The 15,416-nt window shown below is 55.1% G+C and overlaps 1 protein-coding gene across 9 annotated transcripts in view; it reads left to right on the forward strand.

The window, feature by feature from the left end:
- Positions 1 to 5,894: 5,894 nt before the first annotated feature.
- SPEG (striated muscle enriched protein kinase) overlaps positions 5,895 to 15,416 on the forward strand; it is a 58,770-nt gene continuing 49,248 nt past the window's right edge. The window contains exons 1-3 of one of the 9 annotated variants that reach the window (XM_061385857.1): positions 13,163 to 13,257; positions 14,260 to 14,302; positions 15,235 to 15,264. In XM_061385857.1, coding sequence (XP_061241841.1) covers positions 13,225 to 13,257; positions 14,260 to 14,302; positions 15,235 to 15,264 — 106 coding nt within the window. In that variant the 5' untranslated portion in view covers positions 13,163 to 13,224. Of the gene's footprint in view, positions 6,538 to 13,162; positions 13,258 to 14,259; positions 14,303 to 15,229; positions 15,265 to 15,416 lie in introns of those variants that run through there. The other 8 variants (XM_061385877.1, XM_061385864.1, XR_009730563.1 and 5 more) reach the window with 8 other exon arrangements.

Below are 15,416 nucleotides of genomic sequence, written 5' to 3' on the forward strand. Positions count from 1 at the left end.
AGATAGGAGGGAATGTAGGACATATGGGAAAAAAAATCATAAAACATTAACACAGATATCTTAAAGGTTTCCGTGGGGAAACCTTAATTATTCAGTACTGGGCATGGTAGCCATGGACAGGGGCAGCAGTGAAATCTGTCTTTTCACTCCTTTCAAAAAATAAATTCCAGGTGGATCAGAGATTTAGGAAGCTTGATGGATCCATGTAGGTCTCTGTCTTCCAACCACCCCTCATATTTAAGAGGTTACCCTTTAGAAGCGGGAAGAGGGTAGAGATCACAAACATGATAAATTCGGACAGTTTGTAAGGGAAATAAATCCAACAGAGCTTTAGTCCTAAAGTCCTTAGTATGCTGTTCCTAACTGGCTTTTTCCAGAAGCTTCCAAAAGCCTTTCTGGTGTCTCTTTCTCCCCCTTCTTGGATGCAGCCCTGGCTCATGAGTTGCCAGCCCCCCCACCCCCACCCCGTAACTTGTGTGGTCCCTCCCTCCAGGGCTCCAGGAAGGACCCCCTTCTTCAAGGTATGCTATCCTTCATCTTGCCCCGGGAGCATCTGGGGCTAAACCCCATGTCCCCCACCCTCCCTTCCTTTCCCTGCAATCCTCCAACAGAGTGAACCCTGCAGGCCCCAGAACACCTCCCCACAATCAACCCGTGGTGGACCCCCAACAGAAATGACCAGGAGCATTTCCTGTGCACACTGGGATAGAGGGGGGCAGCGCCTTCTTATCCTGAGCCTATGAGGGGCCCTGGAATCTGAGCTCCTCTCTGTGTGAGAGAGACTCCTGGGTGAGGTGGGCCCACGTGGGCATGGTGGTGTTCGTGCATCTGTGAGTAACCTCCGCAGGCTCTCAGCTTGCTCTTCCCCCTGAATGAGTTCTGAGCACTCATCTACCCCACAAAGGATAAAGGGACATAAGGTCAGAGAAAGGCTTAGGGGCTTCCTTACCTTCCCAAAAAAGGCTTAGGTGCAGACTGGTCACTAGAAGGAGAAAGTGGAGGACTCTTTAAGACTGGCAGACCCAGATCTCAAAGGCCCCCAGGCCATGACTTCCCCCCCAGAAAGTCCCACATCTTGACCAGCTGTCCTAAGGCTACGCTTGAGTGTCTCTGGGGTCTAAGAACACACTGCCTCTTAGGGGGCCCCTTCTTGCTGGGACAGCTCTGAAGGTCAGAAAGTCCTACCTTCTCACACACATTTGTCCCTGTGATGGCTACCCATCTGTCCTCAGAGAAGGGAGGAGGCCCAGGGGAAAGCATGGTCTGAGTCAAGCCTTCCTGGACTGGAGCTTCTGGTTCTAAGCCCTCTGCTTTGTCTGTCTCCTTGGGGGTTGGACCGTGACCTAGAAATCTGGGACAGAGGAGATGCATGTGGCCTGATCCCAGAGAATGGACAAAAATAAACTGAAAAAGATCTGGGTCTCTGGTGGTCATACACATACACCCAGATCTTCAGTCTGCACCCACACACACTGTATGTATCCCTGTCCCCTCCATGGCTAAACCTCTCCCTACTCTTTGGGAACTGGCATCTGAACACTGAGAAATAAGATGGTTCAGAGGGCTGACCAGCTTCCCACCATGGGAGCAGCTCCAGACCAACTCAGACCCTACCTGAGCAGGTGGAGTGGGAAGGATTGTGGAGGCAAATATGTCTATAAGCCAAGAACTGACATCTCAGCAGGCCCTTTCCTATCCTGTCTGTCCACTCTGGCTATCCCGCCACCCCTGCGCCTGGAGACAAAGCATTCCACTCACTCACCACTTCTCTCGCTCCTCCTCTGACCACCAGCCTGCCCAGGACTCATATGCAAATCATTGACCTTTGATTCAACACCTAAAATGTCAGCTAACCAAGGGCAAGGTTTTCATTCATTTTATTCACTACTCTTGGTGCCTGGAAGAGGGCTTTGTCCATAGAAGGTGCCCATCAAATATTTAAATACGTGTTGAATGAATACCCGCTGGGCACTTTTATTTACTTTTCTCTAAATTAAATATTTACCAGAAAGGTTGACGGTCCCCACTTCATTCACTGATTCATCAAACAGTGAGCTTTTGCCATGTGCCAGGCACATGGTGCCTCATTATGACTTGGAGGAATCTCCCGCGGCCCAGAGAGATGGGTGAACTGCCAAGGTCACACAGTGTATCATTGGCAGAGGAGGACGGGGGCCCCTGCTCCTTGGCCTCCAGAGAGCAGATTTCTTTCCATGACACCACAGGCTTGTGATTGCAAAGCAGGGCAGACTGGCAGCACACACCAGCTGGGCGCCAGGCCGCGGGGCACTGTGGGGCCGCTCTGAGGGACAGATGAGCGCCTTGTAGCCAGCTGGTCTAGGTGAGGGCCCTGGCGAGGGCTGGAGGGCTTCCGGCGTCACAGCCAGTGCGGGCTCTGCCAGGAGAGGGCGCCCGCGACTTGCCAGGGCCTGTGCCCTCCTGACCCAGGCCCGCACACTCATTGCCCACACCTCAGCGAAAGCCCCCATTATGCTCATTCAACCAGGAGAGAACGAGCCACGTTCCAGGCTCTGTGCCAGGCCCTTTTAAATAGTTAATATTTGTTTTAATATTTAATATAATAATTTAAAGCCATCACAACAACCTAAGTCAGATCATGTAATTCCTCGGCTCAGAATCCTCTGAGATGGCTTCTCGTTTCACTAGAAATAAAAGGGTCATGGCCTACAAGATGCTAGGCTATCTGGCCCCCACTGCGTGTCTGAACTCATGTCCCTCTAGCTCCCCCACACTCCCCCCAGCCCTGCTCTTCTGGAGCCTACAGGGCATATGCTTCCTGGAGCAGTCCTGCCCAGACTTCTGCTCCATTTGGTCCTCACCCCTTCAAGATTGGCTCAACAATTTCTTGTGAGGCCAATTCCTACCACTCTGTTTCAAACTGCAAGCCCCCCATCACACTCCCATCTTCCATGTGTGTGTGTGAAGTCACTTCAGTTGTGTCCAGCCCTTCGTGATGTTGTGGACTGTAGCCCACCAGGTTCCTCTGTCCATAGGATTCTCCAGGCAAGAATACTGGAATAGGTTGCCATTTCCTCCTCCAGGGGTTCTTTCTGATCCAGGGATCGAACCCGAGTTTCCCGTGCCTCCTGCATTGGCAGGTGGATCCTTTACCACACTAGCGCCACCTGGGAAGTACCCCCTCCCATCTCTCTTACCCTGCTTCATTGCCCCAGAATACTTATCTTCTACTGATCTTTATAATTTGTTTCCCTATAGTTGTCTCCTTCCTTGAATATAAGCAACACGGGGGTAGGAACCCTTGTCTGTTTCTTTTTTAAAATTTATTTATTTTTGGCTGTGCTGGGTCTTTGTTGCTGTGTGCAGTCTTTGGGGTTACTCTCTAGCTGCGGTGCATGGGCTTTTCCTTGTGGCGGCTTCCCTTGTTGCGGAACACGGGCTCGAGAGCACAGGCTCTGGTAGTTGTGGCATGGGATTAGCTGCCCTTTGGCAAATGGAAATCTTCCTGGACTAGGGATCAAACCCATGTACCCTGCATTGGCAGGCGGATTCCCAGTGACTGGACCACCAGGGAAGTCTCCTTTGTCTGTTTTGTTCGCTGCTATTTCTCTAGAGGCCAGCACAGTGCCGGGCACACAGGAGGAACTAAAAAATGTTTGTTGAATGAATGAATAAACCCTGAGTTGGGCTACTCCCAATTTATAATTGAGGAAACTGAGGCTTAGGGATGTTAAATAACTTGATCAAGATCACAGAGTTAATTTATTCAACCAACCAGCCGACCACCTACCACAGTCCATGCAAACTGTTGAGGCATAATGCTAGGAAGTTTGGGGTTATTGGTTTTTTAAAAATAGTCTCAAATCTTTCTTTTAGTCTTGGTGTTCCATGTGCTTACAATGTCTTCCCCCGCTCCCCACTTTTACTTTATAGAATTCAATTTACGTTTGAGAATTCAACATCTGTGGTAGCCTGAGTTGGTGGAGAGGGCATGGTTGACTATGAAGGAGATGCTCAGGCCCATCTTTAGGGTGATGAGACTGTTCTGTACGGTCCTGGGGAACCAGGTGCACAGTCGTCCGCATTTGTCAAAACCAGCAGAACTGCACATCACGAAAAGTAAGCGTTAATGTACGTAAACTAAAGCCAAAGATTTCATTCCTCAAGGCTCTCGTCCCTGTAGATATGATCCAGTGTTTACACGGTTTCTTCTCTGCCCTCTCCGTGTACACACAGACACAAGCACACTTAGCCTGCCAGAATGACAGTGGGGGTGGGGAGGGTTGGCAGGGAGGGGAAAGGGTAATTTTCTCCCTCTAATGACTCCCAGCTCCTGCCTGCTTTTCCCAAGCCCATCCCTCAGGGCTCAAAGTCAGGTCTGGCTCTCTCACCTAAACTTTTTTTAAGCTTTTTATTTTGAGATCATTGTAGGTTCACTTGCAGTTATAAGAAACAGTACAGAGAGATCCTGTGTATCAGTCACTTGGTTTCCTCGAATGGTAACATCTTAGATAACTCTAGTACAGTATCACAGCCAGGAAACTGACATTGATACAGTCCACCATCTTCTTCAGATTTTATCAGTTTGTGCTCTCATTAGTGTGTGTGTGTGTGTGTGTGTGCAGGTATTTGGTTCTATGAAATTTTATTACATGTGTAGATTCACACGACTACCACCAGAGTCAAGACACAGATCGTCTCATCATAAAACTCTCACTTAGACTTTTAAAAGCAATAATGTCCTCGCTTGACATTTCTCAAAGTACAGTTCTCAGGTGCATCAGAGTCACTGGGCCAATTCCGGGGCCCTCCCAGGGCCCCATACTTTACATGCACCTCTGGGAGTGGAGCTCGGAAAGCTGTGCTTTTAACAGAGGCCCATGGACAGGGGAGCCTGGTGGGCCATGGGGTCGCAAAGAGTCAGACACGATGGAAGCGACCTAGCACAGTACACAATACTTTAAGAACCACAGGTTCTAACTGGCTTCCAAGCCTCCCATCTCAAATCTACCCTCCCCACTGTGGCTGCCAGAGGGATCCTTCTAAAAATCAGCTCTGACCATATTATCCTACTGCTTAATGCCCTGCAGTGCCCTACCTGCATCCCCCACCCCCACCCCAGGGCCATCAGGATAGAGACCTTAGGGAGCAAAGGGTCTCCTGTCAGGACCCACCTCTCACCTCGCCCACTGGGGTTCAATCCTTGCAGACTCCTCTGATTCTCCTTTTGGCTTGCTGGGTGGCTTGTGAGATCTTCCTTCCCCTACCAGAGCTCAAACCCTGTGCGCTTGGCAATCAAAGTGTGGAGTTCTAACCACTGAACAGCCAGGGAATTCCCCAGACTCCTCTCATTCTTAGCACACATCATCTCCTTTCATCATGCTCTGATTTTGGTCAGGCTGTTCCCTCTGCCTGGAACCTCCTTCCCACTCTTCTCTGCCTGTTGCAACTCTGTACAACGACTCAGTTCTTACAAATGAGGATGTGGAGGTTGAGAGATGTTTGATGTCATCCAGCAAGTAAGGGCAGGGACTAGCTGGGCGGTCCACCTGACTCCCTGCTCCAGGTCTTACTGTTCACCACGGCTGTCATGGAGGCTGGGGGAAGCCATTGGTCCCTCCTCCCCAGCCTCTGCTCACCTCCACTTGGGCCTGCTTGCCCATCTGCCTCTCAGAGGTCTCACCCGGGACCGTCTCTCTCTCTCTCCCCCAGCCGCTTGAGGCTGGGAATCAGAGACCCAGGAGGAGGGAGGAAGGGAAATGGGATTTAGCCCAAGGGTAATCCGACTCCATGAGTGGGTGGCTGGGGGGTGGGGCACACCGCAGGGTAGGGGGCTTGGAAAAGGCCTCAGGGACCCATATAAGCCAAGGGAGGGGGGCGACGGGGACTCCTAAAGGGGGGAGAAGAAGCAGAGTAGAGTCCAAGTCCCCTCCTCTGCTGCCCCCTCCCTGCACTGCTCCCTCGCAACCCGAGCCGGGGGGCCTAAAAATAGCCCCCGAGGCGCAACCGCGGCCGCCCCGGTGACCTTCTGTGTAGCACAGGCCGAAGGCGGGCGGGCGGCAGGAAGGCAGGGCGCCGGCCCCCCAGGACTCATCTCCCAGGGCAACATCCCCCGGGTGCCCCCGTGGCCGTCCAGTTCCGGCGTCTCCCCAGCTCAACTCGCAGAGGCCATGCAGAAAGCCCGGGGCACGCGAGGCGAGGACGCGGGCACGAGGGCACCCCCCAGCCCCGGGGTGCCCCCGAAGAGGGCCAAAGTGGGGGCCGGCGGAGGGGCGGCGGCCGCGGTGGCCGGGGCGCCGGTCTTCCTACGGCCCCTGAAGGACGCGGCGGTGTCTGCGGGCAGCGACGTGCGGCTGCGGGTGGTGGTGAGCGGGACGCCCCAGCCCAGCCTCAGCTGGTTCCGGGATGGGCAGCGCTTGCCCCCGCCGGCCCCTGAGCCCAGCTGCCTGTGGCTGCGAAGCTGCAGGCCGCGGGATGCCGGCGTGTACAGCTGCAGGGCCCAGAACGAGCTGGGCCAGGCCTCCTGCGAGGCGGTTCTCACCGTGCTGGAGGTCGGAGGTAATGGGGAGGTGGGGGCCAAGCCGGGGGGAGGGGGGTGCTCACAGGTAGAGAAGGTTACCCGGGCCGCCGCTGGCTCGGGGGAGGCATCTGTTCATCCAGCCTTTTTCCGGGTGCTCTGGCTTCTCAGATGTGCTGACCCAGGAGTGCCCGTCAAGAGGAAAGTGCAGGGAAAGCGGGTGTGAAGATAGAGAGGCTCCCCACAGGAAGGTCAGAGGTTAAGGGTCAGCGTTTGGTAAGCCAAGCCTGAGCCCCACTCAGGCCTCTCTGAGCATTGCATAGTGGGAACTCTCCTAGTTTCCCTGTAGAGAGGGGCCTCCTGGGGAAACTGTTTTCACCGGCTCTGATAATTTAGATTCAGAATCCACCTCTTCAGACATGCCTGCATGTCTGGAGGAGGAGGCGGGCTCCCCTGATCTGGCTGTGGTGTTGAGGGGATGGGTCAGAACTCCTCATAGTCCATTGCCAGGCCAGGTTTGTGTGGTCAGCACTAGGCAGGTTGGAAGGGGCCAGTGGGTGGACAAGTACGGATAGGGTGCAGAGCAGCAGGACAGGGTGCAGAGCAGCAGGAGGCAGAGCCTGGGTTGAGGGTTCCCAGCACATATGGAGGGGAATGCCTGAGAATCCACACGCAAGCCCGCCGTGTGCATGTGCATGGGCGGGCAGTGCAGGCGTCTGGTGGTGCCAGCAGATGAGGGGCTTGTGGAATTGGTATGGGAAGTGCATGGGCCATGTCTCCCCCAGGTTCAGAGGGCATGGAAGGGGGCATGGCCCTGCCTGTGTGTGTGAAGGGGTGGGTGATTGTCCTAGGTGGAAGGGAAGGGGCATAAGACTGAGCCCTGTGCTCAGGGTCCTGCTGGGGCTGGTGTGGGTGCAGGCCAGGGCCGAATTTCCTTGGGTCAGTGTTTTCGGCTTCCTTTTTGACTTCCTCAGCCCCTAAACCAGTTCTTCTCTAGGCTGAAGACAGAATCTCAGCAGATTGAGTCTTAAGCAATAGAATTCTGAGGAAGAAAGCTGCAATTGGGGGAGATGGCAAAGAGCTTGAAGATCATGAGTTTGTCCTGGTTCAAGAGGGAATTCTCACTCCGGCTGGGTAGTGTCACATAGGGGGACATGCTGAGGGGCTGAGGAGGAGGCATACCGTGCTCCCTGGGTATAGCAAGCTGCACAGCTCCAGCATCCTGAAGGAACTCAGCAGCTGGAGGGTAAAGAAGGCTGCAGGGCGCAGCTGTCGGGAGCTGGAAAAGAGGCTCGGCCTCCCTCTGCCAGCATCTCCACTCTCTCCCTAGCTCTGCCTTGCCCACCTTCCTCTTCAATGACCGAGAGGGCCGAGGCTGGCTTGTCTTGGTTGGCTTCACACCTGGCCAGGTACAGGCTTTCCTCGTACCTGCTCTGGGGTCAGGGGCTGGGGCTCGTCCTGGCAGAACTCTAAGCTGGGAGACGATGGGACTCCTTGGGGGCCTTTGTTCAGGGGCAAAGGGGACTGAAAACAGAACATAAATAAAGGCACAATCGATAGGTTGATGAGAACACAACTTGGAGGAGAGAGATACGGGACAGAGAAGAAGTGCTGAGAAGGATCCTGGTGTCATTATGTTTGTTTAGAGTCAGAAAGGACCACAGAGAACTGCAGGTCCACAGGCTGCAGCTTTAAGGGTGAGGATGCTGTGGTCCAGAGCAGAGGGGGAGGCCACGACTAGCTGTCTGCTTAAAGACAAACAGCTAGTTATGCCCATCCCAGATCTCAGAACCCAGTCCTCTGAGTTTGGGCTCTTGGGGCCTTTTTACCTCTTAAGTTCTGGAGGGAGGAGAGAGAAAAGGGAGAAGGAGCTGTCTGTTGTACGGAGGACCTTTCTGAAGATGAGAACCTCCTTGCCTGCCCTGGTCCCCCAGAGTGGGAAGGGTGACAGGATGCTAGAGCCTCCCAGCCCCTCTGGAATCCAGGTGGCAGGGTCAGCAGAGCTAAGCCCTGGCTGGGCAAACCTAGCCAGAGGCCCGGAGGCCAGAGGCCCGTCTGCAGGCTCTCTAATGGAACAGCATGTTTGAAAGGCTGGGGTGAGGAAAGGATCCTGGGTGCTCGGGGACTAGATTGGAGACCTTTTGCCACTCATGTCAAAACAAGAAGAGAGGCTGCAGCAAGTCACATCTGAGAACTTTTTCATACTGGTAGAAGCTTTGCCCCAATAGCAGCTTTGCAATTATGATTCATTGGTAATAAGTCTTAGTAGCAATTTTTAATAGTATGAATAGCCACTATGCTGCTGTGTGGCAGGCAATATGCTATCGTACCCTTTGATATATCATTTAAGTCCCACAGCAACCCTAGGGAACCTGAGGCCCAGAGGGATTAAATGAAGCACCTTGGTTGTACTGATAGGAGGTGGCAAGGCAGGAATGGAAGCCTGGGTCTGTCCCACTGCCAAAAACCACATGCTTGACTACTATGCCCCTCCCACCTGATTGGTGAGGGAGGGGCTTTGCTTTGGTGATGTTGGCTGAGTCTGGCTTCCTCCTCTTCCTACTGCCCACCCTCCACCAATCCCTGCCCAGTGAGAGGTCTCCATCAAGGTCAGTTGGGCAAGCAGCTCAGCATCGCTCAGACTTCCTCATGGAAAACTTTCTTGGTTGGGATCAATAGCAGGAGGACTTCAGGGTTCTCGAGGAAGTCCAGCCAGGATCTGGCTGCAGAGAGAAGCAGGCAGTTTCCTGGCTGGGATTGCCATCTGGCTCGGCAAGACGGGGTGATGCTAAGGTTCCTGGCACTTCTGAAGCCCAAGATGTTAGCTCAGGGATAGAGGGATATTGGCATGGTTGGGGAAGCTGGGGCCTTGAGAAGACAAGAGGGCTGCAGGCTGGAGAATTTGAAGGATGCGAAATAGGAGGGTGGGATTTGGGGGTATAGAAATGAGGAAAGACTAGGAATAGTGACGATGGCAGAGATGCAGGATACTTGTAGAGTATTTAACATGTGTAAAGCACCCTATCTCATTTCAGTATTTAGTCTTCTAAGTTCCAGGTTACTGTTATGACCATTATACATAGAAGAAAACTGAGGTTCAAAGAGGGAATTTACCCAATGTCACCTGGTGAGTGAGGTGGCAGACCCAGATCTGAGTCTAGGTCCACAGTGCCTGTCCTCAGAAAGAGAAGCGTGGGGAGACTGAGGCCAGGATCTAGCATTGTAACTATCCCTCTTGTCAGTATCCCCAAGTATCCTTCTGCCAGCATCTCCACTCTCTCCCTAGCCTCTGCTGTCTCCAAAATAGGCAGGCATTCTTCTCTGTCAAAACATCAGGCTCCCATTTGGATGGGCTGAGAAGCTATGTGCCAGTCAAGTAATCAGGGCAAGTGCCACCCTCAAAGCTTGGGGCATGTGTGACTGGAGAGGGAGGCCTATACTGAAGGGTGGGGGTTAAGGAGGAGAGAGCACAGCCAAGGGAAGGCGCAAGCTGACAATGCTCACCGTGTTTGGCAGTCAGAAGTCTCATAGCCAGGGCCTGGGGGACCCTGGTGCCAATCAGAAGGGCCAAAGTCAACAGATGGTAGTAAACCACGCAGGGGACTTGAAGGCATGGAGAGGAGAGATTAGAGAGAAGGAGGCATTTAGCAAGAGAAAGGTTGGGGACTCCAGCAGGAGCTGCCTGCAGCTAGATGGTGCAGTATCATCTTTTTCACCTAGAATGTGGACAGTGTGGAAGAAAAGCTAGGAGGAAACCAGCATGGAGTTGGGAATGGATATGCAGAGTGGCCCTTCCATTCATGCTAAGTCCTAATTAGGGAGAGGAGGAGGGGCCAGATCAGGAGCAGTGAGGAGCCCTGGAAGGGAAAAAAGAGAATAGAGAGGCTGTAAAGTCAGCCAAAGCCCACACAAGAGAACTTTCCTAAAGTGAGGGTAGCCCTCCCAGGAAGATCCTGGGTGGAAACAAGATGGTCACGTCTCCAGTTTCTAGAAAAGGGTCTGGGTCAGAACAGAGATGGGAGGAAGGCTGGAGAATGACCTGCTCCAGCAAGACTCATAGTCCCCATCCCCCCACCCCCATCCTCACTACCAGCAGCTCTGTGCCCCCACCCATGTGCCATGTGTATGGAGTGCCCACCGAGTGCCTGTCACTGTGCTAGGTGCTTGAGATTTATAAGTCAGGGGAGGGGGAAAGACCAAAATCCCTGTCCTCTTAGAGATGACATTCCAGGGAGGGAACACATTATGCATGCAAAAATCATAACTATATGAAAATTATATAGTATGTCAGAAAATCAGAGCAGGGTGAGCAGGAGGAAGGAAGGGAGAAGACTAGAACAAGGCAGGGAAGAGTGGGGTGTGGGTATCTGGCTCAATGGAGGCTCTTTGTGAGAGATGAGGCGTGGCTTTTCTCTGGTTAAGGGGACCTGCAAGCGGAGCAGAAGTTGGAAGTCTGGTTTGGAGAAATGGCAGGGTGGCCCAGCTGCCCAGCCTTGGAAGAAAATGGGGCGTTTAGGGGCCAGCTCGGGGAGGCCCACCCTGAAAGTATGCTCCAGGCTGGCCTGTGTGGGTGAGCGGTGCAAGCCCAGAGCAGGAACAGAGTCTCATGGGCCCCTCTTCGGCCCAGCTGTCCCGTCACTCACGCCTGCTGCCCATTGGTTATTTTTGCTACGGAATGTGCCAGCCCCTCGGATTCTCCTGGGGAACAGGGGCTCAAGTTACCCCCTCTCCTCACTCAGCTCCCACATCTGTGAGTGGGTGTGTTTGGGGGTGGGCAGGGAAATCGCCTATGTGTGTCCCGAGTCCTCCGGCTGGAATTGATAAAGACATACACGTGTCCCCTTCTCACTGCATGTCCTGTGTGTGTGTCTGTAGGTGCAACCTCTGCTTCTGGGGGTCTGGGTAACAGGACCACCTGCAGGCACTCAGAACGTATAAGACATGACCTAAAACTTTCAAATAAAGAGCCATACAACTCAAACAACTTCAGGAGCCAAGTAGAAACTGAAAAGGAGAGAGGTGGTCTTGTCAGCAGTTGAATTTGAGCAGGCTTGCCCCACTTAAAATATTGTACAGGCTGAACAAAACTCATCAGTTGGTTCAGTATTTATTTTGGACCCATGCTTTAAAGAAAAAAAGTTAGGGGTCCTCCTAACCAATCAGCATATGAGGTTTTATGGCATGATGCTCAGTAACTCAGTCATGGTGCCTGGGTGAGAATCCCGGGATCCCAACTACAGGCTCTGTGACCTTGGGCAAGTAACCTCTCTGTGCCTCTGTGTACAGATTGAGTTTATTCGTATCAAGTGCCTAGGCCGTTGCTCCGTATGTGCTAGGCATGCTGCCAGTGTTAATGATAATGACTTTGTAGTCACATCTCAGCAACCAGGATTGGCACTACTTGTGTGGACTGGGGTGGGAATTCGGATCTGGGCAATCGTGGAGGCACAGAACCTGTGTGGCTTTGGCTAAGTGATAGGACTTGTCTGAGCCTTAGTCACTTGTTGATTAAATGGAGTCAGTTACATGTTCTTAAGAGTTTCAAACTCACAGGGTTGTTGTCAGTGAGGTAACGATTATAAAGTGCCTGAAGTTGCTCAGTCATGTCTGACTCTTTGCAACCCCACGGACTGTAGCCTTCCAGGCTCCTCTGTCCACGGGGTTTACCAGGCAAGAATACTGAAGTGGGTTGCTAATCCCTTCTCCAGGGTATCTTCTGACCCAGGGATCGAACCCAATTCTCCTGCATCGCAGGCAGATTCTTTACCATCTGAGCCACCAGGGAAGCCCTGATAAAGTGCCTGGCACTTAATAAATGTTTAGGAAACTTAGTTATAATGATTGTGTGTGGGGGGGAGGGGTAGCATTTTGTGCAAGCAAAACATTCATGGTGCCAAATGCCAGGAGGATAAAGAAAATTTGATGTGTGCTCACCCATGAATGAGAAATTGGGTTATATTTGTGAATAACAGGAAAATCTCTGGGCATCTTAGCTCGTGTGTGTGTGTGTGTGTGTGTGTGTGTGTGTGTGTATGCCAGGGTGCAGGGACAGAGGACCTACAATCAGGGAACTTGAGGGCCTTCTCTGACCTTCCTTAGCAGCCTGAAGGGGTTCGCGTTCTGGGTCCAGGTCACTAGGAGGACCCGTGCCCTGTGTATGCTCCGGGCGCCCCCGCCCGGCGCCGCGGCCCTGCGATGTGTCGGGTACTGCCTGGCAAGGCGGACGCGCGCGCATGTTTGTGGAGTGAGCCAGTGGAGATGCGGCTGACCTTCTGGAGCGGCCCCGCGGGAGGCGGGGGGGGGGCGGTGCGGTGTGGACGCCGCGCTGGGCAGCCAATGAGCTAGTGGCCCGAACTCTCCTAGGGGCCACTGCACCCTTTTCTGTGCCTCAGTTTCCCCATGTGCCCAGGACCCAGGAGGCCGATGCGGGGTCGGGGAGCCGCGAGGCAGGTGATCGCCGCCCCCGGGGACGCAGGGCAGCCGGCGAGGGAAGGGGCTCCTAGGGGGGTGCGGGCTGGCGGGGGAAGGGCGGGCTCCGGCCGCCGCCGCCGCCGCCGCCGCCGCCGCCGTCTTCCCCCCGCCCGGGCTCCGGCGGCCCCGAGGCTCCTTCCGCCACCGGCGCCGGCCCCCGCCAGCTCCCCGCCTCGCCCCCGGCCCCGCCTCCGACTCCGCCCCGCCCCCGCCCGTCCCCTCCTCGCCCGGCCGCCGGCCCGGCCCCCTCCCCCGCCATGAAGAAGCTGTGGGTGAAGAAGCGTTTCCAGGTGAGGGCTCCGGGGGCGGGCGGCGCCGGGAGGGGGCAGGAAGGGCTGGGCGCCCCGGAGGGAGGGCGGGTCGCCGCGGCGGGGCCCGGGGGAGGGGGCGCCGGAGCCGAGCCTGCCCCACCCCGGCGGCCGAGGCGGCGGGCAGGGCGCGCTCCAGGGGGCTCCCTGGCCTACGTCAGGCCCCTCCCCGCGCCCAAGGGCAGAGCCCCCGCCGCCCCAACCCCCAGCACCCGCGATCGCCGCGACCCCCGGGGAGGCCCCCGCAGCCACCCTCGGCGTGGAGCGCCCACGGGCTTCTGTACCACCTTTTGCCTCTGTCCAACCCCTCCGTGCCCCTGGCTGGCTCTCCCCAGCCCCCTACTCCGGTGCCTTCCATCTTCCGGGGCTCCTGGAAGCAACGGCGCAGGGATCCGCGCTGAGCTCAGTGCATTCCACTAGCCCTGCCCTGTCCTCCGTGGACCCGGGCCTCCTTCTTGCTTTCCTGAGGCTCCCGTCCTTTGGAGGACCTTGCCCTCTGCCCCCGCATCACCCTCCTGCCCTCTTGACACCTATCTCAGGGGTGTCTGTCCTCCCCCTCCACCCCCCCCCGCCCCCATAAGGAATCTGTGTCCTTGTCCTTCCATCTCCCAGTCATCCAAGCATGCCCCCCCCCCCCCCACCAAATTTCTTCCTTCACATCAGTCAGCCTATCTCTGAGAGTGTCGCTCAGGTCCCCAGTCCTCTGACCAGCGTTTGACCCTTAGTCCACCCTTCTTCCTCCCCAGCTCCTCCCCAGAGCCTCGGGGGAGCTCCAGGGGGAGGGCTGACAAGCAAGGAAAACTGGAGATATTTATTCCCTTTAGGGGAAGCTAGCTGCCGGGGTCCCTTCCGCTTGCTCTGCCCCCAGTGGCCCCTGGGCCGAGTTTCTGATTGATACAGAGCTTTGGACGAGAGGTATAGGGAGGTCGGAGCATCAGGAGCGAGCCTTCCCCTCAACTCCTCATTCTGGCTTTTCTCTTTCAGAAAACCGGCCACTCCCGCCGGGCCTTTGGCCGACTCACCCATGGTGCGTGGACCGTGAGCTGCCTGCTCTAGCCCGTGCACACTCCTCCTCTTGGTCCATGTCCCTTCATGAGGCACCCAGGCCTGAAGACGGCCCATGAGATACAGAACCCCCATATTCCCCCACCCACCTAACTGCTTAACCACCTACCCACCCACCCAAGAAAGCCCCTTGCAGCTGAGAAAGGACCTAGCAATAGGGGTGGGGGTTAGCTGGCACACCCCCTCATGGGTCCCGGACTTATTATTCTTCATCTGTGGGCCAGGTGGGGATGAGTTAAGTGCCATGCTTCTACAACCAGCACGTGGCTCCTGCTTGTCATGGCATTCAGGGAGAAACTGAGGCACAGAACCTGATAGAATCTGAGAAAGTTAAAAGAAACATGCCCAAGAAACTTTGCTCCTAGCCTGACCACATTTTTGAGGACCATTCAGCAGTAGCAGAGAGGGTTTGGGAAGAGGGTGCAGGTCACGTCATGATGCCAAACAAATGGAGAGGTTCTTTTGAGAGGTCAAAGCACAATGCAGATATTGTACCAGAAGGTGGGCCTGACCCCTAATGGGGGGCCTGGGTCTGTGGCTGGGCTGAGTACAAGTGGGTGTATGTGTGTGTACGTATGTGTGTGTGTGTGTGGCCAGTGGGAGCACCAGTGAAAGTGCAAAGGTGCAGAATCACTGGGGTCATTGGAAGAATCTCCCAAAGCACACTGGCTCCCCAGTGCTGGGCCCACTGGGGCCGGCAGGCAGTCAGCGAATGAGAGGTGCTTTGCTCATCCCAGGTGTCTCCCTCCCCCAACTCCCATCCCCACAAGGCATCTTTGGGCACCGGGTACCCTGATGGCCCCTCTGTCCTGCCTGTCCATCATGCCCTACCCCACAAACGCTCTGATAACAGTCTGTCCATGTCTCTCTCCTGCTGCTCCTATGGAAGCGAAGTTTTCCGCTCCTGCAGAAAGCAAAGTTACGGTAGGAAACTGGCTCCTGCCCTGGCCCTCCACTCCCCTGCTTCCCTGCCCAACCCCGGCCTCTCCTCACCCTGCCTCAGCTGCACCCTGATGTGTTCCGGCTGGTTTGGGGTGGAGGACAGGCTGGCCCTGCGGTTGGTCGAGTGCCCTGAC

This window comes from Bos javanicus, chromosome 2 (assembly GCF_032452875.1).
Source record: "Bos javanicus breed banteng chromosome 2, ARS-OSU_banteng_1.0, whole genome shotgun sequence".
NCBI lineage: Eukaryota > Metazoa > Chordata > Mammalia > Artiodactyla > Bovidae > Bos > Bos javanicus.